Source organism: Cyprinus carpio, chromosome B19 (genome assembly GCF_018340385.1).
Source record: "Cyprinus carpio isolate SPL01 chromosome B19, ASM1834038v1, whole genome shotgun sequence".
NCBI classification, from domain to species: domain Eukaryota; kingdom Metazoa; phylum Chordata; class Actinopteri; order Cypriniformes; family Cyprinidae; genus Cyprinus; species Cyprinus carpio.
The window spans coordinates 10940164-10968075 of NC_056615.1; the positions used below are offsets into that span (position 1 = coordinate 10940164).

The 27912-nt window shown below is 34.9% G+C and overlaps 1 protein-coding gene and 1 long non-coding RNA gene across 2 annotated transcripts in view; one reads left to right on the forward strand and one right to left on the reverse strand.

Moving 5' to 3' along the window:
• Positions 1 to 10732, reverse strand: part of cb19h18orf21 (chromosome B19 C18orf21 homolog) — a 15474-nt gene extending 4742 nt beyond the window's left edge. Inside the window, exons 1-3 of the mRNA XM_042744847.1 lie at positions 10479 to 10732; positions 7469 to 7488; positions 6905 to 7104 (exon numbers count right to left, since the gene is read on the reverse strand). Coding sequence (XP_042600781.1) covers positions 6905 to 7104; positions 7469 to 7488; positions 10479 to 10552 — 294 coding nt within the window. The 5' untranslated portion in view covers positions 10553 to 10732. The remainder of the gene's footprint in view (positions 1 to 6904; positions 7105 to 7468; positions 7489 to 10478) is intronic.
• A 1424-nt stretch (positions 10733 to 12156) lies between these two features.
• On the forward strand, positions 12157 to 22959 carry LOC109111582. Its single transcript, XR_006157199.1, has 3 exons — positions 12157 to 12675; positions 17186 to 17438; positions 21246 to 22959. It is a non-coding gene; the product is annotated as an uncharacterized LOC109111582 (long non-coding RNA).
• Positions 22960 to 27912: the final 4953 nt, after the last annotated feature.

Sequence of the window (27912 nt, forward strand, 5' to 3'; positions counted from 1 at the left end):
CTTGCTGCTGAGATTCTAGATGCCACAGCTGCCCTTGATATGCAAGCCTGACCAAGTAATATGTGTGTGTGTGTTCAGCTATTGATATGTGGAGACCCATCTGCTTTCCAGGGCCGATCGATCTGTGGTACGCCTATCCCCCTTGACCAAACATGGAAAAGCTGCATCACTGATTCTCTCCCTGAGGTGAAAACAGGATGTCACACACATCAAGCATAACCTGCATCAAACGCATGCTGGAAAAAGCCAAGGCTGCTGGCACAGATGCTTCCCAAAATGTTGAAAGATGCACATGCAACATCTGAGCTTACTGTTAGAGGTGTGGAACCTTTTCAATCCAAAGGTGACGATAACAAAGGAACTGCAGCAGCAGAGGCAGCACTGCATGAAATTTGCATAATATCTATCCTAAATAGGACATGAAATGTGATTAGTGTGCTACAAACCATGGTATGTTGAAAATACCATCTCCTGGCAAAGATGCTCAGACGGTGCCCCATTTCTATTGGATTTTTAAAGTAGGTACCCATGCATCTGTGACTGGAAAGCCCTTTTGCATCAGAAAAGGAGTTTGAGAGAACAATTTTAAAAAGTGAAAGTTGACCAAAAAATGAAAGTTTACTCACTCTCATGTCATTCCAAACCCAAAAGACTTTGGTTAATCTAAGTTTTTTACTTTCAGTGAAGGGTCAGAAACCTCTTGGGTTTTATTAACAATGTCTTTATTTGTGTTTTCGAAGATTAATCACAGTATTATGGGTTTGGATTGACATGAGAATATATGACCACAGAACTTTCATTTTTGGGTGACGGTGAAGAAATAATGAATGATGAATTCAGCTAGATGCATACACAGTTTAGCATGTGACAAAATATCTCTGCTTACAAGTGTGTACTCACCTATCAGCAGCAAATTACACACAGTATCCATTTGTGCATATTATAAGCAAGCAAATTGAGAGTCAGCCCAGATTCAGCTAAGAACAGTCTATTGGGAGCACTTGAACTCCACACCATCTTTAATGCTCAGATACACGGTTATATTCGGTATGCATAAAGCATTTCAAAAGAGTGGAATCACCTTGCCGTCCATGCTAAAAACAAATCTCTAAAATACCCTGGTGAACTCGAGTTTTACCCAAATCCATATACTACACGTGTTTGGGAAGATGAAACAGGCATTAATCTCACTCAGGCCAACAAGTATATTAAAAAGGATACTTAAAATAACTTGCTAAAGACCTGGCAGAGCTGTCACAAGCCACAGCATGTCAAGCATTTCACTGCTAGAGACTGTGTGGCTCTGACTGATTTCAAAGTTCAAGGCCAAGTGCTTCCACTCAACGACAAATACCACAATTCAACAGGCGCCATAACCTGGAATCAACTCATTTACACCCACCACAATGATTCACCCAATTAGCATTTCAAAATAGTGAACTTATTAATCATGCTTCAGACGTTTTATTTCACAGAATTGTCCATGACATTTAATGACACTCCATCAGTGTGAAGCTAAAAGTTGGGACACTGTACAAATTGTGTAAACTCTATAGGTCAAAAAAGAAGCCATATCTAAACATGATCCAGAAGCGCAGGTGTTTTCTCTGGGCCAAGGCTCATTTAAAATGGACTGTGGCAAAGTGGAAAACTGTTCTGTGGTCAGACGAATCAAAATTTGAAGTTCTTTTTGGAAAACTGGGACGCCATGTCATCCGGACTAAAGAGGACGAGGACAACCCAAGTTCTTATCAGCACTCAGTTCAGAAACCTGCATCTCTGATGGTATGGGGTTGCATGAGTGCATGTGGCATGGGCAGCTTACACATCTGGAAAGGCACCATCAATGCTGAAAGGTATATCCAAGTTCTAGAACAACATATGCTCCCTTCCAGACGTCGTCTCTTTCAGGGAAGACCTTGCATTTTCCAACATGACAATGCCAGACCACATACTGCATTAATTACAACATCATGGCTGTGCAGAAGAAGGATCCGGGTACTGATTGGCCAGCCTGCAGTCCAGATCTTTCACCCATAGAAAACATTTGGTGCATCATTAAGAGGAACATGTGACAAAGAAGACCTAAGACAGTTGAGCAACTAGAAGCCTGTATTAGACAAGAATGGGACAACATTCCTATTCCTAAACTTGAGCAACTTGTCTCCTCGGTCCCCAGACGAGGGGATGAAGAGGGGATGCCACACAGTGGTAAACATGGCCTTGTCCCAACTTTTTTGAGATGTGTTGATGCCATGAAATTCAAAATCAACTTATTTTTCCCTTAAAATGATACATTTTCTCAGTTTAAACATTTGATATGTCATCTATGTTGTATTCTGAATAAAATATTGAAATTTGAAACTTCCACATCATTGCATTCTGTTTTTATTCATTTCATTTGCACAGTGTCCCAACTTTTTTGGAATCGGGTTTATAGAAAGCAGCTGATATTAATTGGGATGTAAGCAGTTAGATTTTTAATGAAAATTGAAATATTATACCACTATGCAAGCACGATTAAAGAAATGTTTAGGAAGCAAATGTAAAATTAAATAATACTAATAAAACGAATTGACTATTCACATCTTAATTTGTTGCCGAATACAAGACATGATGGACAATCACCATTTAGAGATGATGGACTTATAGATACAGATTAAAATAAACAATGCACTACAAATGTACTAAAAAATTGTCTAGTGTTATTGCTCATTAAGTCTAAATTTATATAATATTTGATTAAAATTTCAGAAAAATAGTAATATTGTGATTTTAATTTAACTTTATTACAACTATTTTCTATTTGCATATGTTTTTAAATGTTATTTATGCATGTGATGCAAAGCTGAATTTTCAGCATCTTTGCTCCAGTCTTTAGTGTCACATGATTCTTCAGAAATCAATCTATTATGCTGATTTGGCACTCAAGAAACATCTAGAATTATTATTAATGTTGAAAAGAGGTGTGTTGCTTAATACTTTTGTGGAAACCGGTTCATTTTCACTAATAGTTGCTGCCTAAATAGAGGGCTCCAAATCAGTAACGACTGAGGTTTCATGATTTGTTAAAATGCTGTCTTAAAAAGCAACTTTTTATAATGCTTAAAATATCTGATTAATCTTGAATGACAAATTTTTCTTCATCTTAAAATAGATATGAGGCTATTCATGTTCAATTTAATCTGACAAATCATCTATTCAAAGCTGACAAACAGAACAAAATGATCTTCCATGACCTCCACAAAAGAAATGATTGCCTTGAAAGTGCCCTGAATGCTCTTTCCCTCACAGCTAAGAGCTAACACTGTCCCATTTACCATATTATGGAAAACTAAGGCACAGTTAACAGATATGAACTCTGCTGACACTGGCTGTCTATCAAGTTCATTACTGGCCTTGCCAAAATCTTCCTCTCCCACAGAGAAACACACGCCAACAATGTGCACAGAATCTAGCAGTCTAACGCCTACCACTCCACCCCCAGAACCACGAGCCTCACACAGCATGCAGCTATGCATCCGTGTACACCAGCACGTAGACCTCCGTAACAGTGCTTTTGAGGAGTAAATACTTCTACAAATAACCACATTTCACTAAAAACCCCCAATCACGCAAATGATCCAGTCAGACTTCAGAAGAGCCTCAGAAAATGGGAACTTTTCTGCTCTAAATCCTCTTAAGCGGATCTCCCTGGCTTTCAGATCAAAGTCATCTGATGCTAAATGAATCCCTATAAAAGGAGCGATTCTGTGCGTGATTAATGCCTTTCTGTCAGATGAATGATAATTAACATGTGATAGTCTATAACCATATCTTTAAACATAGAAATCATACTCCTGGCTAAACATCCAAAGACTTTTAAGTGTTTAATTGTGCCCTGCAGTCTTCTAAGAGTGCATCAGTACTAAAGTGCATTCATTTATGCCATACAACCTAAGTGCAGTCAACGGGAACTGCTTTTAGGGCCAATGATCAATGATCCTGTCTGCATCTACTGAAAGAGCAGCAGACAAAGAGAAATCTAGGTTTATTTTCAAACGAATGTTCAATTAACAGACTATTGTTTCAACTTGTCCCTTAGTTTGCACTTACAATGGAAGTCAGCAAGCAAGATGGCTAAGGGGTTTAAAAACAAAATGAGATAAGATACACAAGAGCTGCTGCTTCACAAGGACCCCAATTTGGAGTCTGACCTCTGTCATGTCCCGATCCCCTTCCACCTCTTTCACCCATAATTTCCTGTCTCTAGGCCACTATAGGGTAGCACTTTACTTAAAGCCTATATGTATAATGCATTATAAAGAGTTATTAAAGGGTATAAGGCATTATATTTATTCATAATTTGCACTGTAATACATTATATCTAAATTTAAAATGGATAGTTTAACAATGAATTGAATGAGATTAATTTAACAATGAATAAATGTTATGTTAACTGCGGTTACAATTATTCATGAGATTGCACAATGCATTATAAGGTGCACTACAAGACATATCTAATGCATTAAAACTAAATTTATAATGCAGTGTACATAAAGGCTTTAAGTAAAGTGCCACTGAAAAAAGGATAAAATGATTCAGAAACAATTGCTATGACTGAATATTTAAAATGTATTTTATGGTGCTGCTTTTTTCCCCACTATTGTATATTTATTACTATATATACACTACTGCTCAAATGTTTTAAGTCGGTAAGATTTAGTTTTTTCGCTTATTTGAAAGATGTACAGTGGCCATGAATTGCAAAACAGATTACAATTCTGAAAACAAAATAACATTTTACAAAGGCAAAAGCAAATCTAAAAAAACAAAATAATTCAGAAAACAACAACAATTCAGAAAACATTATAACAAGTCAGAAAACACAATGACAAATTTGAAAACAAAATAACAAATCAGAAAACACAACGACAAATCAGACAAACCAGAAGAGGTTGGTATAGTCTGAGACAGTTCCACTGGTTTGGGATTACTCACCGCTGACTGGACGAGACATCTGTCAATCAAAGTATACAGAAAGAACCAGCCAAAAAACAGCAGAGTCGTGGTAGAAAGTTCGGAGATAGTCTTAAAATAGCTCTGTTTAAATGTATTGTATGAATCGCGCTTACTATGGAATAAAACATAAAGAGTGTCTATTCATACTTTGTGCAAATAACCTGCCTTATTGGCATTTTGTCAGCTCCAGGGGCGCAGGTGATTAAGCGTGTGTCCTTGACTTTTTGACGCGATCGACCCGGGTTCAATCCCACTTTTTGCCAAACTTTTTTTTTCTCCCTTTTCAAATCTTGTATCACATCGTAAAGGCATTTATTTTCAATAAAAAATTAAGGAAATAATCAAAAAGGTGAAAATAATGTATAGGGTAGGGTTAGGGTAGGTGTAGGGAGGGCTTTATTGTACCAATAAGGTGGCATCCATTTAATAATTTGAATTAAAATGATCATTTACACTCAATACGTTATTACTGCATACTTTTTTATAATGTACTACAATACTGAAGTGCAGATAATTGCCACTATTTGCAACAAGTAGTATAAATAGCAGAAAATCCTGCTATTTTAACAGTGTAAATAGGTATTTGCACTTAGTGTAAATAGCATACTGCTAAAAATACTGATATTTTCACTTAGTGTAAATAGAATCCATTGCTAATACGAGATTTGAAAAGGGAGAAAAAAAAGTTTGGCAAAAGGTGGGATCGTACCCGGGTCCATCACGTCAATAAGCCAAGGGCACACACTTAACCACCTGCACCACCGGAGCTGACAAAATAGTAATGCCAAAATGCTGATAAGGCAGGTTATTTGCACAAAGTCTAAATAGACACTCCGTATGTTTTATTCCATAGTAAGCACAATTCATACAATACATTTAAACCGAGCTATTTTAAGACCATCTCCGAACTTTCTACTACAACTCTGCTGTTTTTCGGCTGGTTATTTCTGTATACGTTGATTGACAGATGTCTCGTCCAGTCAGCGGTGAGTAATCCCAAACCAATTACTAAATCTCATACTATAAAAACCTCTACTAATTTGTCCTATCTGACTTTGTGTTTTCTGACATGTTTTGTTTTCGGATTTGTCATTGTGTTTTCTGACTTGTTATAATGTTTTCTGAATTGTTGTTGTGTATTCTGAATTGTTATTTAGTTTTTTAGATTTGCATTTGCATTTGTAATTTGTTATTTTGTTTTCAGAATTGTAATCTGTTTTGCTCTTCACGGCCACCGTAAAGATGTCTTTTATGCTCAGATTAAAATAAAAAATGGACTACAAAAGTACAAAAAATTGTGTGCTGTTATTATAGATAGAATATTTTGCCCATTATTTGTACACTATAATTCAAACGTCTGGGGTCAATAAGATTTTTTTTTTTTTTTTATGTATTTGTAAGAAAGCTCCATTTATTTAATCCAAAATACAGTAAAAACAATATATTATTGTGAAATATTATTACAATTTAAAAATAGCTATTTTCTATTTGAATACATTTTAAAATGTAATTTATTCCTGTGATAACAAGGATGACTTTTCAGCACCATTACTTCAGTCTTCAGTGTCACATGATCCTTCAGAAATCATTCTAATATGATGATTTTGTGCTCAAGAAACGAATATTGTTCGACAGTTGTGCTGCTTAATATTTTTGTGGAAACCAAGAAAGTTTCCAAAATAAATGTCTTCACTGTCTCTTTTGATTATTTTAAACGGTGGTGACTAACCCGAGCTTTTGAGCGGTATGTACATATATGGCAACATGGTGTTTGTTCTTCCAGGTTTAAAATCATCCACCTAATCTAATCTCAAGTCTCTCAGGAATGGGCAGAATTGACTGGGTCAGTAAAGAGACGACATTTAAACTGAAGAGGACATAAAACAGGTGGACGTGACCTCACCAGAGCATTGGAGGCCCTTTTAAATTTTTGAAGGACTGCAGTCTGTTCTGCGCTCAGTCTCTTTCCTGCCGACTCCCTCTTCAGAAGTCTTCTAATCGTGGCCGTGGGCTTCCGCTTGGGCCGCAGACGCACGTGATGATTGCCCAGCTGTCGCCACTGGAAACAGAAGGGGCAGATCATAGACACCGGCAGGGCAGACCCTGGAATGGAGAGAGAAAAATAGTGGAGGTTTTTGGCATGGCAACTGGTTAAAATAAAACAGGTGATGCTATGCTCTATTTTGAGGATGGTTTGGCATTTTGGACAGCTTTTCCAATATGTGGTCATCCTACCCGTCTGTCGGGCCGTCTTTGAGGTTTGTGAAGGCCGTAGAAATGGATTCTAGTTTTACATCAGGAAATGTGGTTGGACTTAATGGGTTTAACTTGGTTTACCGTTCCTTTTCAAAACCAACTGTCTGTTCTGTTGCCTACGAGGCTTTATATAGATTTGGGACTATATTAAAATAAGCACTTTGAAATCCCATACGAGTCTATTAATATAAATAACAAAGTTGAAACTTACCAATGCTCTGATGCCTTTGCCTGCAATGAAAAAGCAGTAAAACAGTTAGTCTTTAAATCTCAGACTTTACAGGAGTTAGACACAAATATCGCAGCTTATGAATCATTTATGAGCTTGCGAGAGGTCTTGCGCCCGATCTGATGAAGTAACACTGCGGTCTGTTTATATCTTATTGATTCCTACACACAGGGTGAAAACTCTGTGGCAGACTATGAATAAAAATATATTTTTCTCACTACCCAATGCTGCTCTCTGATATGCTCAATATTATTTCAAATACTAAAAGTAAAATTATTCCAAGGAAGCCTCAGTAAGAATTACAATGTATAAAATACTGAGGTCAAAGTGTTGTACACACAGCCTGTCAGTGGCCTGAACTCATGGCCATGACTTCCCAAGGGGCTTTAATTTCCCTCGAGACTTTATGTGTGAACCCTATTTTTGGACATGGTGCTGTTCTGCCTACCTCCTTTATCTAAGCTTCATAATCCTGTCTAAAATTAGTTCACATTGCTAAAAGCTGCATGTATTGTGTGGCATGTGCATATTAAGGGGGGCAGGGTTTTTTATTCTAATCATCCACTGTCCCATCATCTGCAACTGTTTGAGATGCCACAGCGGATGTTTCACAGCATGCCACAGATGTTGTTCCCAATGATAAGACATGGAGCCATTATCTAGGTAGTGATGAAGTGTGAATGAAATCATTCCTGCCTGCTATAAAGTCAGATAAATGTCATCCAAACATAAACAAATTCATCTGCTCTCTCTTTATTGAGTTCAGAATTCTTTTTTTCATTCATTTTAATTGATCTTTTTTCTTTTTCGACTGGATTAATTCTTAAAGATTTGATTTTTGGTTTGTTTAAGTGCTTTGTTTAATTTTATTCTTTTTATTTATTTGCTTGTTTGACAAAGTTGTACATGTGCAGAACAGGAAACAATCACACAGCACTACTTTTATTTATTTATTTGTATCTTTCATTGATCTGTTTTTATTATTTTGTTTAATTTATAGCTTTTCTGAAACTTTCTGAAGTATTTATTCGTTTATTTATTTTGTTTAATTGTATTAAAGGTTGTAATTTGCCTTTTGAAATAAGAAAAAAGCACCTCTTTTATTTTTGTTTGTTTGTTTTGTTCCTAAGAAAGTGTATTTTTTTAATTTATTTTTTGTTTTTATTTAATGTTTTATTTAACTGGATAAAGCTTGTTAAAAGAAAGAAAATAAGGCCCTCACTACAGTCCACTGAATACTCCAGCGGAAACAACAGCTTATCCCTATCGTTGTGCCAGGCAGCAAAAGCCTGTGTTACAATGACACCTGTGGAAGATATTGAGAGTGAGCTTAATACAAGTGGTTTATAAATAAAAACGCAACCTCTGTGCACTTCATCAAAAAGGGGTCCCGTGGCAAAGATTCATCAAAAGATTCCAGTAACTTACGTACATGTACGCCGTGAGTCAGTGCAGATGTACTGTGTACTCGCCGAGCACAACAAGCCAACTAACACTCAAAACATGCAGCGCACTGACCCTGAACATGAGGTCAGGAAACACTTAATCCAAGAAAAACACGCCACATCCCAAAGCTAAGCTTCATGTTCTATCCAAAACATCACGTGATTCATAGCAGCTTCAGAAACATTAAATAAAGCAAGAAACTTCGGCAAATCTTTACCAGACTCACTTTTATTTGCCTTTCACCATTACTTTACTAGATTCTGTGTGTGACGCAGATGATGTATTTGAATTAGCTGCCCTTGAAAAGAATGAACAGATCACACTTATGATACAATCTAGATACTACTAATAATTATTATTTTGAATTAAAAACTTTTTTTAACTGAAGCTGTAATCCTGTTAATTTGGATTTGATTGTTACACTAAAATACTTGTAATTTTACATTTTAAATCAGTTGTCATTCTTATACGTGGTGGTTAATCACTATGGGGTTTTCAACAGAGATATGACATTTTCCATCAACTTTTAATATTAAAGAAACAGGTGTTTAATGATGATTAACCACGGTAAACAAAAACTATAAAATGACCAACGCACTGTTTAGCTGATGAGATTTGAGTGCATGTGTTTATTTCATTACCTTGATGGTGCATTTGTGCTAATGATGCTATTATGTCCACAAATGTGTAAATATGATGACTGGAACTGCATTTGAAAACATCACTAAAATATTTTACCCTATCTGAGATAACCAAGAAAGTTTACTGAAGAATATTTACTAAGGAAGCAACATAGAAATCAACTAGAATTCACAGTAGGGAACCATTATTTATTCTCTAAAGAACAGTACCCAACAATGCCATTAATGCAACTATTAAAATTAAATCACAGATACTGCATTATATTTTTTTTTTTTGCATAATTTTAGGTTTAACAATTACATTTAGCACAAAACACAGATTAAAATAAATTTCAATGACCATTAAGATTGCAAAACAATGTTGCATAAATATTAATATTATTAACAACAATAATAGTAACAATATCAACAAATAATCATTATTTATTTACATTAATAACCATAACTATTATTATCATCATTATTGTACTTGTTATTATAACTTATAATAAAAACAAGTGCGTTTTTGTAAAAACAAGTTTTTTTTATTGCTATTTTGTATTTATTGTCATCAGTATATTTATCAGGTATATTACATTTCCATTTTTGTAGCCCAATTGCCTAAATGTATTGTGCCAAAAAGCAGAAATAAAAAGTGGTTCTGCATATCAGTTATCTGATCTAAAAATAAACAATGGGTAATGGTTATAAAACTAATATCTCTAAACGTCTTCGAATGCAACACAAAGTGCATCATAAGTGTTTAAGAGGAGTAACGTAAGTCTGTCATCTACTGGAAACTTCATGGCATTACAGCAGAAAAGCATGGCGAGGAGCACGTGCAGAACAGAATGTTCAAAAGCCACACTGATCATGATCCGTATAATAAGTAGAGTTGAGGAAAATTGAAAAGTAGCGTTACTTACATGAGAAAGCGCGACTGCTCAGGGCAGATGTCTTTGTAAAGTAGAGAAGCGTTAAACAAGAATCTCTGGGTCATCGCGTCTGCTTTAACAGCCAAAGCTTTGCGATAAAAAGCCCAGCGTTCAAACCTACAACAAATGCGACCTTAGCAGATAACTGCGGTCAGTAATGAAAGAGTGTAAGACACGTGCGTTTTCATGGTCCAGCGCGACTACAGGAAATACCCGTGTCTTTACTTTAAGCAAAATTACCCACAATGCATCAATGCGGCCGAGGAATTATGGTAGTGCGAGTTTTTTAACGACTTGTACTGTACGCGTGGTCATCAGAGATTGATTGCTCCAATAAAGCCACAATGTCCTTTATTTACACTGTAACTATTGCTGAGGAAGTTTATTTTATCCAATACTACACTGTATTTGCATCCACAACAGCACTATCATTTTAGTGACAGTTAATCCACAGAATGTTATACCATTTTTCCAATGCAGTGCAGACCATCATTAAATATATGCAGGCTACTGCTAAACATTACTATATAACTTATATTATATAGTTATTTAACTATATGCTATTGCAAGGTGAGGACGTGAGAGGTTGTGCCTTTGTCTGCTTTTTGCTATATGCTACTTAATAGCTTTAGTAAATACTATAGACTGTATAAAAGGTAAATACACTTGCTGCGAAAAAAGTTGATATAGTAAAAACAATCATCTCCATCCGTAGAGATTACAGTAACATTGATATCATGGTCAAAATCTTTAATAATAATCATAGTCATAATCACAATCACAATCACAATCATAACCATATAATCAAAATCATAATAAAGTATTAGAATACTACCTATATATAGAATAATATAATATATTGTATTTATTATTATTTTACATATCAATAACAAATAATAAACAATACAATAAATATACAAGATATATTATGTACTTACAAGATATATTATCTTAAAATGATTAATTATTATAATTATTATATTATAATTATTAATTATATAATAATTAATTATTGGATTATAACAGTTAATTTCAACATTTATTAACGATCCCATTTATTTTGACCAATAATAATATTAACAATAAGAAAAATAACGATTATATAATAATACCAATAATAATAATGTAAATTAGGCTAATTATTATAATGCAATATAATATAATATAATATAATATAATATAATATAATATATATAATATAATATAATATAATATAATATAATATAATACAATCTAGATATATTATTGTATTTATTATTATTTTTATGTATCAATAACAAATAATAAACAATACAATAAATATACAAAATATATACTTACAAGATATTTTATATTATCTTATAATAATTAATTATTATAATTATTATATTATATTAATTATATAATAATTCATTATTATATTATAACAAGTAAGGCCAACATTTATTAAAGATCCCATTTATTTTGCCAAATAATATTATTAATAATGACAATAATAATCATTGTATAATAATAATACTAATAGCCTACTAATAATGTAAATTAGGCGAATTATTGTAATATAATATAATATAATATAATATAATAAAGTAATAGTCATTATTGTAATGTAAATTAAAGTATTAAATGTAAATGTAATTTTTTGTGTCATTATTAGGCTAATATGATTATCATATGTCAACAATTAAGAAAATAATTTTCAAAAAAAAAAACCTGCGAAAGATTCAGCTATCTGGGTGTAGCTAGTGAAACAAGATTGATTGCTTCAGTGAATTGTTTTACTGTCGAGGGACTTAAATAACCCATTTAACATTACACGAGAACGGACTCCTTCTGGACCGTTTGCGGCGTCTCTTCCCTCAGATCACAGAGAGGAAATCATCATCTTCATCATCTTCATCATCATCATCACACGGACTCAGATGTCCCGCGGCGCTGCGTCGGTGAAATTGGATATTTAAGGCAGCGCAGAAAGCAGTTCACATTCACTCTCCGCGGCGCGCGGCCAGAGAGACGCTCTGCAACTGACTGACAGATAATATGAGACTACAGTCTTGAGAACGAACGACGCTCCATAACGTGACCGGGAGGAGAACGAGGTACACGGACTCTGTGAGTCCTCGGTGAACGCGGAGGCTGCTTGAGGAGGACGGTGGATGACCGCGAGCGCTCACTTCAGAAGAGCGCGTGTCACTGAACTCAGCTGCAGGTAGGTGAGGACCGCACTCGCACTTCTTATCGTTACAAAACCTTTAATTGAGCTGCTACAGCTGTTTATTTTTCATTTGTGAATAGCCGTTTGTTATTATTATCACCACCACCGTTTCTTTCATTATTCTTTATGTATTAAAGAATTAGGCGATGGCTGTTATGTAAATTTTGGCTGCAACCAGCAAACGATTGTTTTTCATTCATTTGCAGCAAAACGGTTCCTTTTTAGCTTAATTTCTCAATTTGTAAATAAGTTAATGTTTTTAAGCAGATATCACTGCAATACATAATAGATTTATTTAGCCTATGAATTTCTTGATTACCCTGCTGTCCTTGAGCATGTGTTATTTGCATATGATGCAGACATTTGGCAGGGACTTGCTTGACTTTGCTTATGGAGCTCAAAACGTTGCATGTCACTGACTGCAAAACTATATGCAGGAGGGTTTGTGCCCCCCTAATGTTGCTCTAGCTTGATCAACCGTGCCTTTTTAAGTGAAGAAACCACCCTTGTAGTGGCGAATAAAGCCTTTCCCCTTTCGCAGGTCCAAAATCTTAAGGGGGATGAAGTGTGCTGTCAGCATACTGGAAACGCTAAACTGGCTTGTAGGCAGAGAGCTCAGTGAGTCTCTCAGCGAATATGTAATGCAACACCAACTCTGATTCTGCTGAGACCTGCGAATAAAGGTTTAGGAGGTGCAGAGGTCCGTGTGAGCCACTCTGATAAAACTTGCAGTCCTCTTATAGTTCTGCCACTGCACCCAAATGTATAGATGTAAAGTGCACGCATTTGCTGGCAAAATGACAGATGGATACGAGAGCAGGAGTCAATTGTCACCGTAATACGTCCCTGTTTTACTTGTCATATCATGCAGACACAATTTAAAAAGCCTCTAGATAGTTGATTTCTTTTCTCTCATAGTGATTTAGCTTCCTCATTTACTTTTGACAATGAAGAAAATCTAGTGTAAACATTTTATTGAAACCCTGACTTTTTATCCGCATTGAAATCCCTTGCTCTGTTCGATCCTGCGATCTGTCAACAGGACAAGAATAGAAGTCAGCGTTAAAGCTAAGTGTGGAAAGAACATTTCATTCATTGAATAGTTTTGGTACAAAAACAAACAAACAAACAAAAAAAACTCTGTTGCTTTCCAAGATGAATTTCTAAAGAAACAGATTACAGTAGTGACAAAAACGGACAAACCCGAAAGACACTTAGGTTAAGACTCGAAAATTATGCAATAAAGAGTAGTTAAATATAAAATGTAACAAAAACATATAGGAAAATAGAAGCATTAATATTTAATATAATCAATTATGATGCATAGCAGCGATTTATGGTAATGGTCTTTTTGGGGGGTTTATTGCAAATTTGCCAGATCAAAAATACTTTTGAATAATATATTAAATTTAAATTGTAAATAAAATTCTTCCAAAAATAATTTTTTCAGCATTTTACAGTAAACTTACATGCTGTTTGATTTATATATATATATATATATATATATATATATATATATATATATATATATATATATATATATATATATATATATATATATATATATGCTTTATATGGTAAAGTAACACTTTTATCTCTTTTTAAATATCAACTCAACATCAACCTTTTTAGAGGTTTTTACCTTAAAAGAACCGTGCACACACAACTATTCACTAAAATGTTTATATTGCCCTGACCTCGGAACCAAATGGTTTGTAAAGAGGAATAGAAGTTCTTCTTCAGACATCTAGTGTGCATCTCAAGGGACAACAGTGCTGCTGTGACAATGAAGCGAAAACCGCAGTGAGTAACAGTCTAGCAGCTCTATAGATGTTATGAGGGATAGAATGGGTTTCATGATACTGATATACTGATGATATTTTGCTCTTACTCAAGTAGACTCTTCAAAACCACTAGAACATTTCTGAGGAAGGTAATTAATTGTACGGTATATGCAGCAGCTAGCAAACCTATTGAACCTCATCAAGAATGGTTTCAACCAGTCTCGAACCATGAGGTTGCCCAGCATAATTAGTTTGTTCTTTTTCAAAGAGACCTTGAGGGTCGCCTCTACCGAGATAGTCAATTGTAACACTCTCTTCAAATACACTTCTTTTCAAAGTGAAACTTTGATCATAATTCATAATACCAGATGAAGCAAGTTTTGACAAATCGCAGTGTGGTATTTGACAGCATTTCATTGAGTTTCCATGATCAAATTGATTTAATAAGGCCCTGTTTACTATGATTAAAACAGAATGTGTCCAGTTTGACTGCCCTGCGAATTAGTTCTCACCAGGCGGGTCTACTGTACGCTTCCCCTGAGCGATTGTTCATGGATCTGATTGAAGTACAGTTCCTGTCACTTGACATTGCAGGATGGCTGAGCCTGGTACAGAAGAAGGATGTTTGTTGGCTTGCAGATTGCAGTGGGCTTATTGAAAACTGGACATCCATTGTTTTGCACACAGGAAGAACTGTAGGACCATTTGTTGTGGGACCAAGCACAATGGACCCTCATACTGACCCCAAGGTCATTGCCCACAGCTCTATGTCGGCTTTATAATACAGGAAAGGGTGTTTAAAGCGCGTCTGTGCACAGTCATTCACATTGTTATCGTCCTAAACCCTCCTCTGTGGGATCTGGCTATTGTTTTGGGGTGTACAGTACACCATTGTGATCTATGAAGAAGGAGGCAATAGGCACTTACAAGGCAAAACACGTATATGTTTCATTCTTGACTGTGTAAGTGGTTCTCATTAGCTTACATCGATTCTTTAATTACAATTTTCATTAATCGCCCACAGCTCCCTCAGCAAACCATGAAGTCTCATTTAAATCCATTTCATTGAGGCACTGATAAAAAGCAATTCAGATAAGCAAAGGAATAAATGCCTAAATAGATGGCCTACTTTTGTTCTTAAAAATAACTCTTTATTGTGAGACAAAAGTATGATTTCAATTCAACTCTAATTTTTGACATTTCCTTTTCCCACGGGTGCCAAAATTCACACTCAGATCAACTGAAGAATATCTCTATAATTTTTTATTTTTTTATTTATTTTTTTTGCATTAGGGAATTAGTAGGACTTTTTCCTCTACAGTGCCAGGCCGTGCTCCACAGAACACTCTCTCAGGTCTGTATTATCTGATCGGGTCCAGACTGAATTTCACCATTTTGTCAGCACGTAAGTTTTTCCTGCCAGCTCTTCTTTCAGTTCACCTTGCTGGGTCGTCCTTGGACTGACTGCTAGAGCGTCATGTAGTGCATCTCCCTGCAGTTTCAGAAGTAGGTTGGACCCATTTTCACACTAGGAGCTGCGAGATTTCACTGATTGCCGTCTTTCACCTTAATGGGAGGGAGATATAGAATGTGAAAGGGAGAGAATTTAAAGGATAGTTCACCCAAAAATGAATGGTCTGTTATTACATACTCATTCTAATGTCATTAAACAGAATATATATATATATATATATATATATATATATATATATATATATATATATATATATATATATATATATATAATAAATATATAAATATAATAATTTTTTATATATATTCCTTTTTCCTTTTTTCGGTAGAACACACACACACACACACAAAAGTAAAGAATGTTCATAGCTATTTTCTATATAAAAGATATGACAAATGTAATTTTTTGGATATTATGTTCATTAAAGAAATTTTTTTTTAAGAAATTTTTTATTAAGTTGAAAAAAAAGGTAATATTTTAAATATTCTATATAATGTTATATATTATATAACATATGTTATGTATTATATAATATGTTATATATTGTAAATACATTATTATAACAAAATATATTTTGCAAATATTTTATGTATACACTATTTTCAAAAGTTTATAATTTTATAAAAGATTTCTGCTTCAAACAAATGCTGTTCATTTGAACATTTTCTTTTTCATCAAAGAGTGTTCATCCAACTGTTTTCTGTATGACACATATGACAGAAAGGCCATTTTTGGGGTGAACTGTTCATTTAAGAAACAGATTTTTTATTAATTTGAAGACATTTACAGTACATGGTACTTTAAGAGACTTTCATGGTGCATCTAAAAAACAGGGCATTAACATGGTATCTTTTTTTTAGCATTTTTATTATCTGTATGTTCTAAATTGCATTTTTTTTTAACCAACCCTTCTGTTTCATACCTGTGGGAGTTACATACCTGTGATAAAAATAGAAATGCTTTGCTCTGACTTTGTTCGATATCTGAGGAAGACTCTCGAGAGATTCTCTGTCTTTGCTGGAAGGTGCCTTACGATGTCATTAACCTCACTTTAAGCAATTTGGGCCAGAGTGGCTGCGTTCCCCTGGCGTGGTCATGCGTGAGGGGTAGGGCTACTCCGATACCAGATGAAACAGGAAGGCTATTTTCAGTGTTTGTGATGGATGTGGTGTTCAAGGCATGGAAGCATTCTTTCTCTCTTTCTCTCCTTTACACTCAGTGTGTGCCTCTCTATCTTTTTTTGCAGCAAGGCAGCAGAAGCAGAAGAGCTGAAGGTGACCTGTGGCTGGGCCGGGGGCTGCAACACAGGACATGGGAGCTGCCTCTCACTCCCGCTCGTGTCTTGTGTTGCAGCCAGTGGAACTGCTGCACTGTCCACATCAGAGAAGGAAGGAAGCATCGCGCTCTGGGAACATTACACCATCTTACAGTTGCTGTCTGTCAAATCTTTGCTCCTCTCATCTTCTTCTAAAAGGAAAACACAGAGCTGATAATGACATGTAAGTTTCTGAATAAAAGACATAATAGCTTTTAAAATTAATATAGTAAGTGCAAAGGAAAAGCAGCAAGTACTTCTTTGTAATAGGGATAGTGATGTAACACTCATTATTTTAAAGAAACATTACAAATGTTTCTTGAACAGCAAATCAGCATATTAAAATGATTTCTGAAGGATTGTGTGACACTAAAGTATGGAGCAATGATGCTGAAAACTCAGTTTTGCAGGAATAAATTACAAATATGCAATATAACACTATACACACACACACACACACACACACACACACACACACACACACGTTTAGATATATAATTATGTATGTATTTGAACTAGCAATTTTGTCCCCTTCAGTAAGTGCAAACATTTCAGAGCGACAGTGAAACCATTCCAAAACGGATGCTCATGTGTTTAGTTTAGAAAAGCGTAAAATGCACACTCTGGCTGTCTGGTGCTTTATTAATGGTCTTTTATCTCCCTCAAGGTTATGCATGAGTAACACACATGAAGAAGTTTGGCTTTACCTCACACACTTATATATAGATATAGAAACACACACATATAAAGAAAAAGCAGCCTCAGATGCAGCATCTGCTGCCATGTGTAAATATTCAGATCATGTTGCTGCTCTGCCAACTAAGACCTGCAGAGCTGAAGAAAGGCAAGCTGTGCTGCCCATTTAAACTTGTGAAATGAAGTAGTTTTCTGTCAGGGATGTCACTTGATTGGAATTTAAATCCAACAGTAGCTCAAAGAGAACTGTTTGTGTCAGACGCATTGTGATGGGCTGAATTCTGAATGCAGCATGACAAGACTAACTGTGCTTTTATCTGGAATAGGAAAAAAATGCATTACAACAAACAGTGCTCTCAGTAAGCTACACCGTCTAACATGATATAAGAGCAAAAACTGACAGAATTTTTTTTTTCTAGTGCTGTCAAGCGATTAACCACATCTATGTAAATACATGTAAATTTGGAAAATATATACTGTATGTGTGTGTATTTATATACTGAATGCATAATAAATGAACACAGTACACACACATATTATGTAAACGAAAACTTATATTTTGGATGCGATTAATCAATTGACATAACTAATTTACTAATATATTGAATTAACACCAAGATTAGTACATTAGCCTACTTGTTACATAGCTACTACTATGTAATAAATAAATAAATGGATATGAAATTTGATTTAAATTGACTTGATATGGTTGAGAGACATGAAACTAGCAGCTGTTTAAGAAATCTATGTCGTATATTTTTTTACACAGTTCAAAAAAAAATATTTAATATAATATAATATAATATAATATCAAATTTAATAAAAAGTTAATGTAATATAATTGAATATATATTAAGTTATATTATATGGTGGCCAAATTTATTAGAACACCTGACAGATCTGAAAATATTTTTTTTGCCTCCAAAACATGATTTGATTTCATAATGTTCATGAAACATGCAGATGGTTGCTCTGAGCACAACAAATATCAGATGAAGTGAGTTGTACTGTTTTTATCCATTTGTACATTTGGTATGTCCACCTTTACAGCAGCACATCTCTCAGGAATAGTGTCAATATATTTCCTGAGGACTTCAACACTAATGTTATCCCATGCCTTCTGCAACTCAAGCCAAAAGCTTTCCTTTGAATGTATAGTAGATCTGTCCAGTTTATTTTCCAACTCGCCGGATGATCCAGCAGATTCCTTCCATCGCAGGTAATTCCGGCAGTAGTTTGTTTTATGGGCATTGTAATGGCCAATTCAACAAGCACAAGACAAGCCATCAGCCACAGCCGAGACAAAAGCCACATTTGACAAGCAGTGATCTGCATATCAAAGACTTTTCTGCTCGGTGTGAATCGTGAATGTGCGTCTTGGCACCTGGCAGTTGACAGTACATCCAGTCAGAATGCTTTACTGTGACAGACCGTGTAAGTAATGGGTACAACGGCTGGTTTTGTCATGCCCCTTCTCTTAAGTACCCTTGCAGCATGGACTAGAAAACGCAGGGCTCTCATTGGTAGAGTCAGGTATCTGGCTCGCTGCCATGCCCTTTAGATTTGTACTTAACCTGAGTCTGTAGCTGCATTTCATCAAACCACGTCCAGGTGCTGGTGTGAATACACAAAACAAAGTCTCCACTCAGCAGATCTATAAATCAAGCTCTTTATCAGCGATATTCATTCGTATCTATTTACACATTCAAGGTCAATATTGCATGTTAAGTTAGGGACCTTCAGAAGGAGCGCTGCTTTCTCAATATGATTTATTCAAGTCAAAAATATTTATGATGACTGAATTTACATTACTGAAATTAAGGACATTTTTAAAGGAATAGTTCACCAAAAAATTTAAATCATGATCATTTGAAGAGATCATTTACAAAAACAGATCATTTTTATTTTATTTTTTTATTTTAATTTCAAAAATCACGTTTTTTATGTTATCATGTTTTTATTGTATTAGTTAGCTGTATTTTAATTAATTTTATTTAATCAAAATAACCCAACTGCAGTTTGATTGAGATTAATTGAAATGCACAATGAAAAAAACATGATTTTTGAAAATTGTTAAAAACAGAGTTATCTGTTATTGCAAATAAACTCTTGATTTTATGTTTATGTCTATATAAATAATCTATATAATTTACATGTTTTTCTTTCTCAGAAGTCAATAATAACAAACTTTTAAAATAAAATAAATTATTTTTACATAAAATGAGGGTAAGAAACCAGTTTCCACCATGGAATAAGAAAAGGTAATTGTGACTTTTTATCAAACAATTCTGACTTTATTTTTCACAATTCCAAGTTTATATCTTTTTTTATCTCTTTAAAAAAAGTTGCAGTTCCTTTTTTGTTCCATGGCTGAAACAGGCTTTCAAATCAGGGTGAGTAAATACTGACTGAATTTTTATTTTTTGGATGATCTATGTTTTTAAGAGTAGAAAATGCTTCTTAAAGGGACAGTTCAACAAAAAATGAAAATTCTGTCATCATTTACTCACCCTTAACTGAAAGGAGGCTTTTTGAAGTCTATCATGGCCTCTCTTTTCCATATAGTCGCAATGAATGCGAGTGAAAAGTGAGCAGACAGATGACAGAATTTTCATTTTTGGTTGAACTGTTTCTTTAAGGCAATAACTGCATGTTTTTAGGAGTTAAACAGCCTGGAAAAATAATAGTTTCAAATAACAGTGAGAGAGAGTGATGTGGGTTATTAAAAAGAGATCTCTACTTCATTTGTTTCTATGATGGCTATCTCTTGTCAGAGCGTTAAGACCTTCTGGTGCAGTAAAAAGACTAAAGCATGAGAGAAAATGGGAAGAATGACTGGATGTCCTTGACAAAGCTCTGAGCATTTGAGATGTGTGGGTGAGTCTCTGTTAAAGCATTCAGCTCTGACACAGCGCACAGACTGAGAGAGTTTTATTGCTACCTCTGCATGCTGAAGCCGAGCGCTTGAGTCAGCCTTTGATAACACAAACATCGCCCTGCGGCCGCCTCTGTGGGGCTTATGCCTATAATGGGAGAAATAATGGCCATTGATTTAGCCAAACAACCTGCTATTGTACGGTATAATTTTGGCACACAAATTCTGTTATCAAAGCCAGATGCTGTGAGCTTATAAAGGACAGACAATGACTGTCTAGGTCAGAACAGCGAAGCCATTAACGTGGTCACCAATATAAAGAACTTATATATAAAGGCAGTGCCTCTGTGAGAAAATAGCAATAAAGGATGTGCTGTTTATGTGAGGTGTAATGAAGTGACTTTGTTGTCCTAAACGTAGCAAACAGGCTTCCATATCGACTGATCGTCCCAGTTGTCATCGTAAAACATTAAACACTCGGAGTGGAAAGAAGACTGCGGGAGGGGCAGCGGAAACACGGGGAGGTGAAATGGAGGACAGGGAAACCAGACAAGGTGACTATCTGTGCCAGTCTCTTTCAGACTGCTGACTACATCACACTCCCTCTCTCTTCTCCATCATGGTTTATTCATTCCTCACCCCGGGGCTGGAAAACCTTCTGCTAACAGCCGTGTCAAGAAGTAGCCTAAATATGCTTAGTGGCAAAAGTTATCTCTATGTTATGTTATGTTAATTGAACCAAAGAAGCGAGATGGCTGTAGTTAAATGTTCAGTTAGATTTGCTTGTGTACAAATCTACTACATCATGCAAAATAATTTGATTTTTTAGCTGCTGATCTGCTATTGTAAAAGACAACAAATACATTAAATAAAGAGTTTTAATAATGTGTTTGTAATCGTATACAGGGATCCAGTACTTTGTTTATTTCGTTAGTATCTTCTTCAGGCAGCTGGCGCTCCGTGTCTCATTCAGACCAACCAGATCTCATGGAAAAAAACGTAACTATTTCATGAGGTGGCATTTTTGTATGATTTCATATAAGGTAAATCATTTGAAAAATAATTTGAAAAAAACTAATTTAATGGTGGGTGTTCATGCTTTCTTTTTTCAAGGTGGCAAATTTGTATGAATTTGTACAATGTGAAATTACCACCTCAAAAAATAGTTACACTTTTCTGTGAGATTGAGTTTCCTAAACATAACCGTCACTGTACGAAAATGTGTACAAATTACATTGTATGATTTCATAGAAATTAGTTTAACAACAACAACAAACACTTGTAGAGACCAGAATTGCTTTCTAGAAGTGGGCTTCTAACTATGCAGCAATGCGCTAGATAGCATGGATGTAGCAACACCCTAACTACCACTCAGAACACCTTAGCAACCACAAAGCAAAGCCATGGCAAACCCACAGATAAAAAATGTGTTACAATCATTTTGCTGGTGAAACAACTGTTTTAGTCTGAATGTTGTCATCTCATGTAAACTCATAACATTTTCCAGACTGATATTGGTGCGAGCGCTGGGGATGTTGGTTTGATGGCCAACAACCATGAAAGCACCTCAGCGTGCAGCAGCACTGAAGGATTTCATTGTACTCGCTTTTGATAAATGTGAGGGGGAGTGAAGCCAGGAACAATTCCAGCAGTGTTATCAGGAGCAAACAGGCAGAGTCATGGGGCCCCATCTGCAGGAACGAGATCGCAGCCATGTTGCTCACTTTCCTGCGCGAGCGTGGACAGGCCGTGACTCATTCAGCTGGCAGAGGGAAGCCGATTCTCCAGAGCATCTCCTAGACTGCCAACTTATTTATTGATAAAGACAAGTGACCCTGTTTAAACAGGCAGCATCATCTTTCCTTATTTTCACTCCACAAATATAACCCATGTTTATGTCCATTTATATATAAATATATATTTTACATGTATAGATATTAATATATATGTATAATATTTTAGAATATGGATGTATATTTATCAATATAATGTAATTGTTAAAATATATGGGGGAAATTCAGGTTAATTGGGATATTCAGTCATCATCTCAATAGCAAAAAGTATCCTAATTTACCTGAATTCACCCTAATAATAACAATACATAATGTAGAATATATGTGTGTGTGTGTGTGTGTGTGTGCAGTGACAACAGTGTGTCATATACAGTATATATATATATATATATATATATATATATATATATATATATATATATATATATATATATATAGATATATATACTGTATATGACACACTGTTGTCACTGCATATATATAAAGGAAATAAAATATAAATGAAAATATATAATAAATTTTTTTAAATAAAATAAATATGTAGCCTATTATTTATATAAAAAGTTTCATTTTTGTTACACTGCTTCTAATTTTAATCACCTGCATGTTTCATCTCATGTTGTTTGCACTTTTTTCACCTCACAACCTTTTTTTGGATGAAAAAAGGCTCATGATTATTATTAATGAAATGAATGTGACAGCTGAGCAACCCAGGAGCCCTTTATAGACTCTCAGTAGAACAACATGGCCTCCTTCATTCACAGAGGACACCTAGCAAGGCTTCCTCTTCACGTCATGCTTCATATCTACATTTTCACCCTTTGTCTATAATGCAGCACAAACAAACAGATCTGGCTGTTGCCAGGGTGCCGAGTTCAGGTTTCTAGGGTATTTGATAGGGTTTACGGGGGCCAATGGTTGAGGCGAACACCCTGAGAGGGCTGCTTTTGTCAAGGCCACTCTGTTTGTTCCAAAGCATGAGAGAAGAAAGTAAGAAATGAGGTAAACTATGCTGGTCCTACGGTACATACAATTTCTACTCTGCTGAAACACAATAATCAATGCAGACAACTCACAACATTGCTATCCTGGCCGGAGAATGACTGCATGGCACACTGCTTTCTGTAACCCTGAGCTGCTGTGCCTCCTCGAGATTAAGAACGCCACAGCGACCTCAGAGACCCTTTCTTTAGAAGCAGAACAGAGCGCGCGCTGCGATTAGCAAACGTTCTATTTTCCCTTAAAAAATAGAATTATTGCACAACAAGTGTTGACTATTAATAGGCAAACGCTTTAGTGTGTGACTGTGAATATCTGCTTCTCTGGGAAATTCATATCGGAGTCGTTCACTCTGACTGTGTCCTTCACCAAATAACCGTTAACGAGTCAAGTCGCCAGGACTTTCTTGCGTGTGAATCTTTTCATACTCGGCAAAGTCACAACTTGTATTTTTATTCTTTGGGAGAACGAGCCAAACTCTATATGAGACAGTTCAAACGAACACAGTAAATCTTCAGTAAGTTCATCAGCCGGAGACATTGTTTTGAAGTCTGGCTATGATTTATTATGCTGTTAAATGCTTGCGGCCTTACATTTCCCAACATATCTCACGGTATGTCAATAGGCCTGGCGGAAAAAAAATATTATCAGTTACATGTTATAAAACCTGATGACGATTTTGCAGAACTATAGAGTTATTGCTACCTTAGTGAGGTTTTTGGAGAATAAAGTTATCCTTTTACCTTAATTGTTACAGAGATGTCAAATTCTCACATTATGCTAATTGCATATTTAGTGAAAGATGAACGGATCTGATCTACTAATAAATCTGTTAAATGTCATGAGTTTCATACAATAACCACTAGGTGACAGCCTTCACTTCATCAAGATAGCAGGGGACAGACTAGCTTAAAACAAGAAAAATATCTGCCAATGAGGGAAGACAAATAAACTTTACTCAAAGAGAAAATAAAAGCATTTTTCTTACCCTAATGGCAGAAAATCAAAAATCATTTAATTTTTCATTTTTGTTTCCTTTTTTCCCCAAAAAATAAGACTTTATATCTATGTCGTTTTGATACTCAAATAAATGTTTCTTGATTTAGAAATGTTTAGACATTTGTACTTTAAAACAAGACATAAATATTGAGTCAATAAATTATTTTTTTGCAGTATATTTCTGTTAAATATACAAGCCAAGGCAACATGCAGTATGCAGAATTACATAGTCCTCTAAATGAATAGAAAAATAAATAGTGGGGGGAAACGTTGAGTATTTTTTACTTTAGTTTGCGAACATCTTTAAAGTTTGCCAAAGCACAGAAATGCACACACAACATTTGATATAGATGATTACAGGTTTTAGTACAATGATGTTCCCCTTTATATTCAGAAAACAGCACACCTGAAGGTCTAGCACAACTTTGCACAGGCTTATTAAGTTTGTGCACTGAAGAAAAGCGGTAATGTAAGACACATACTGTACAATGTGTGTGCCTATCTAGTAAAGGTTGCTGGAGATCTTATCATGGAAATAGAACTCCTTCTCTTGCAATGAGACCAAAAAGGAAAATCAATTGGTTTTGGCATGGAAAAGACAGCAACACAACTGGCAAAATATCAAGCTGGTAAACAGTAAACCTCAAGGTGCAATTCAAAATCCTAAAGTGAAAACCGAAAATGTCTAGTACTGAACATGCAGTACATCTGCAGACAAACACTAGCTTTAACACCACGATAATAATTACATATGTAGATATTAGATGTTAAAATCAGATAATATTTGATTCTAAGAATGTCTAGGATGTGATAGTTAACAATTATTTAACTTTTCAGCTGCATCTGTGATTGTGAATTTGTTACTTTGAAGCAGAAACTCATTTCATGTGGTGTTGTCTTTAGTTCTCTGTCACACAGCAGCTCTGAAATGAAGGGTTGTGTCTTTAAAAGCTGTCATGTTTCACAAGCACCAGATGGAGTCCGGCACTAGCAGGACATGATGGGGAGGACATACCAATCATTTCCAAAGAAAACAAACTGGGTGTGGAACGTGTAAATGTCACGGTTCATAAGATAAGGATCTTACGATTGCCTTTGTCACTGTAAGGCCATCGCTGTGCACGAGAGACAACAAAGTTCTCTTGATCTTGCACCACAGAAAACTTTAATAAAAAAATGAAAAATGTAAATAAATAAATAAAATAGTTATTGTTAGTGCTTAAATACAAAAAAAATATATTTTTTCCAGTAAAAATATATTATTTACACACAGCTCTAAATTATTGCACTGAAAAATAAAATAAAATAAAATAAAATAAAATAAAATAAAATAAAATAAAAATTCCTGAAGGTCACCCTGTCTGTGTAGAAGATAAAACACACATAACTGAAATTTAAGTTTAAACTAATTTAGTTTTCTAACTAATATGCATGCCTAAACATTCAGAAGAGAATAACAAATATACACTTATTTTGTAAAAAAAATTATTTCTTTATTAAAAACGACAAAATATAAGAAAATGAATTACAATGTAATATTATGCAAACATTGTATATGATTGTTTAGAAATTATTTCAATATTTCCTGTGAAAACCTTATTTTCTAATTTAGTTTTACTGGAAAACATGACAAAATGCTTATTACGAAGATGATTTTTACAGTGTCATGTTATATATAGACATGTTTAAATAAATTATAGTGGCATATAAATGTATTTTGTATATATAAATGTATATTTTGGCTATAAATGTAGTGTCTCAGTGTCCATTTGAATTATGTAGCATATAAAACTATCTGAGACATAGTTAGTTTGATAGCTGCCTTGGGACAGATGAGAATGCACATAAATGTTTCAGATAAGAGTCATGCAGTGCATCGGCAGGGCAGCACAGCTCAGCTTTCTGTTCAACATGCAGCTCTACACCAGCCAGCATGCAGTTCATGTTCCGTCCTTGTCAATAATTACTTTTGATCTAGATATTATAGTAGCAGTGATCATGTGCAAAGAAAAACTGACATGACAGACAGTGGTTATTTCATGGTGACCACACAATATGATGAAATACCTGCCTACATGAGTTTGCTTTGGGCTTAAGCTGTTTAATATTATTGTATTTAGTTAATTTACACACGTTGGTAACAATAGTAATAGGATTGTGGTTTGTGTGCAGAGCTGGGAATGAATTACACCAGGGCCTAGATATACCTGTTTCACCTGTACAACAGAACGGTAATAATGAATCACACTTAACCCTATTGTGTCCAGAAACAGAGGGTCGTTTACAGTCTAACCTTGAACATAAAAGTCTTGCCACGTTGCAGGATGGGAGGTTCTCTGCAAGTTTAGGGCGTTGTTGAGTCAACATATGAAGAATTACAACATACTTACGCACTTTGCAACAACAAAAACTTCAGTGCTAAGATTACAATTGGTTATAAATATGTGTGATTAAGACTTTTTTAAAATAATAAAAACATGCAGTATTTCTTTGGCAAGCACTGTTCTTATTTGCAAGATTCTCTTCATAAATTTTCTCTTAAAATGGGATTTTTAAAATTGTTTTTTTGTATTCTCTACAGAGGCTGAGGTTTATCATTTTGGTCTGTGGTTTTCCATGTGTTCACTGAAACTGATGAGATGTTAAAGCTTCATGACTGCTATATGATGATGTCAGAAATATTATAAGATATATATTGATATTTAAACAACAACAATCAATCAATCATAAAACATTTTTGCTGAATCCACTCTTGATTTTTCAACCATGGGCTTCATGGGCCTTCATGGGTTTGAGTTCCTGAAGGTCTCCCTGTTTGGAGAAGATAAATCATACAGAACTGAAATGAAAGTTCATGACATTTTTAAGTATTAAGTCATCTAGTTTTCTATCATGACATTTTTAAGTATTAAGTCATCTAGTTTTCTAACTAATGATCCGCTGCACATTTTATAATATAGAAATGTTAGTAATGGACCTTTTTCTCATTTCCTGGTTTCTCAGCAGCCGAAGTCGTCATAGCTGGGTTAACTTCAAGAGCAGTGAATGGGAGAATACCACAAATATTTATTTTTGCATTCTCATTTGCTCAAAAAGCAAAAGAAAAACTTGACGATAGTGTTTTCACAAGTTTCAAAAAAAGGAGAAAAAAAACTAAGAGAGACGGCAGTCAGAAGAGAGAACGATTTGTCAAATATACAGTCCCTCCCACAGATGCTGCATTTTTGCAATTTGATGCAAATGTGATAAAATACACAGTGTTATAAATGTACATGCATTTATATATATATATATAT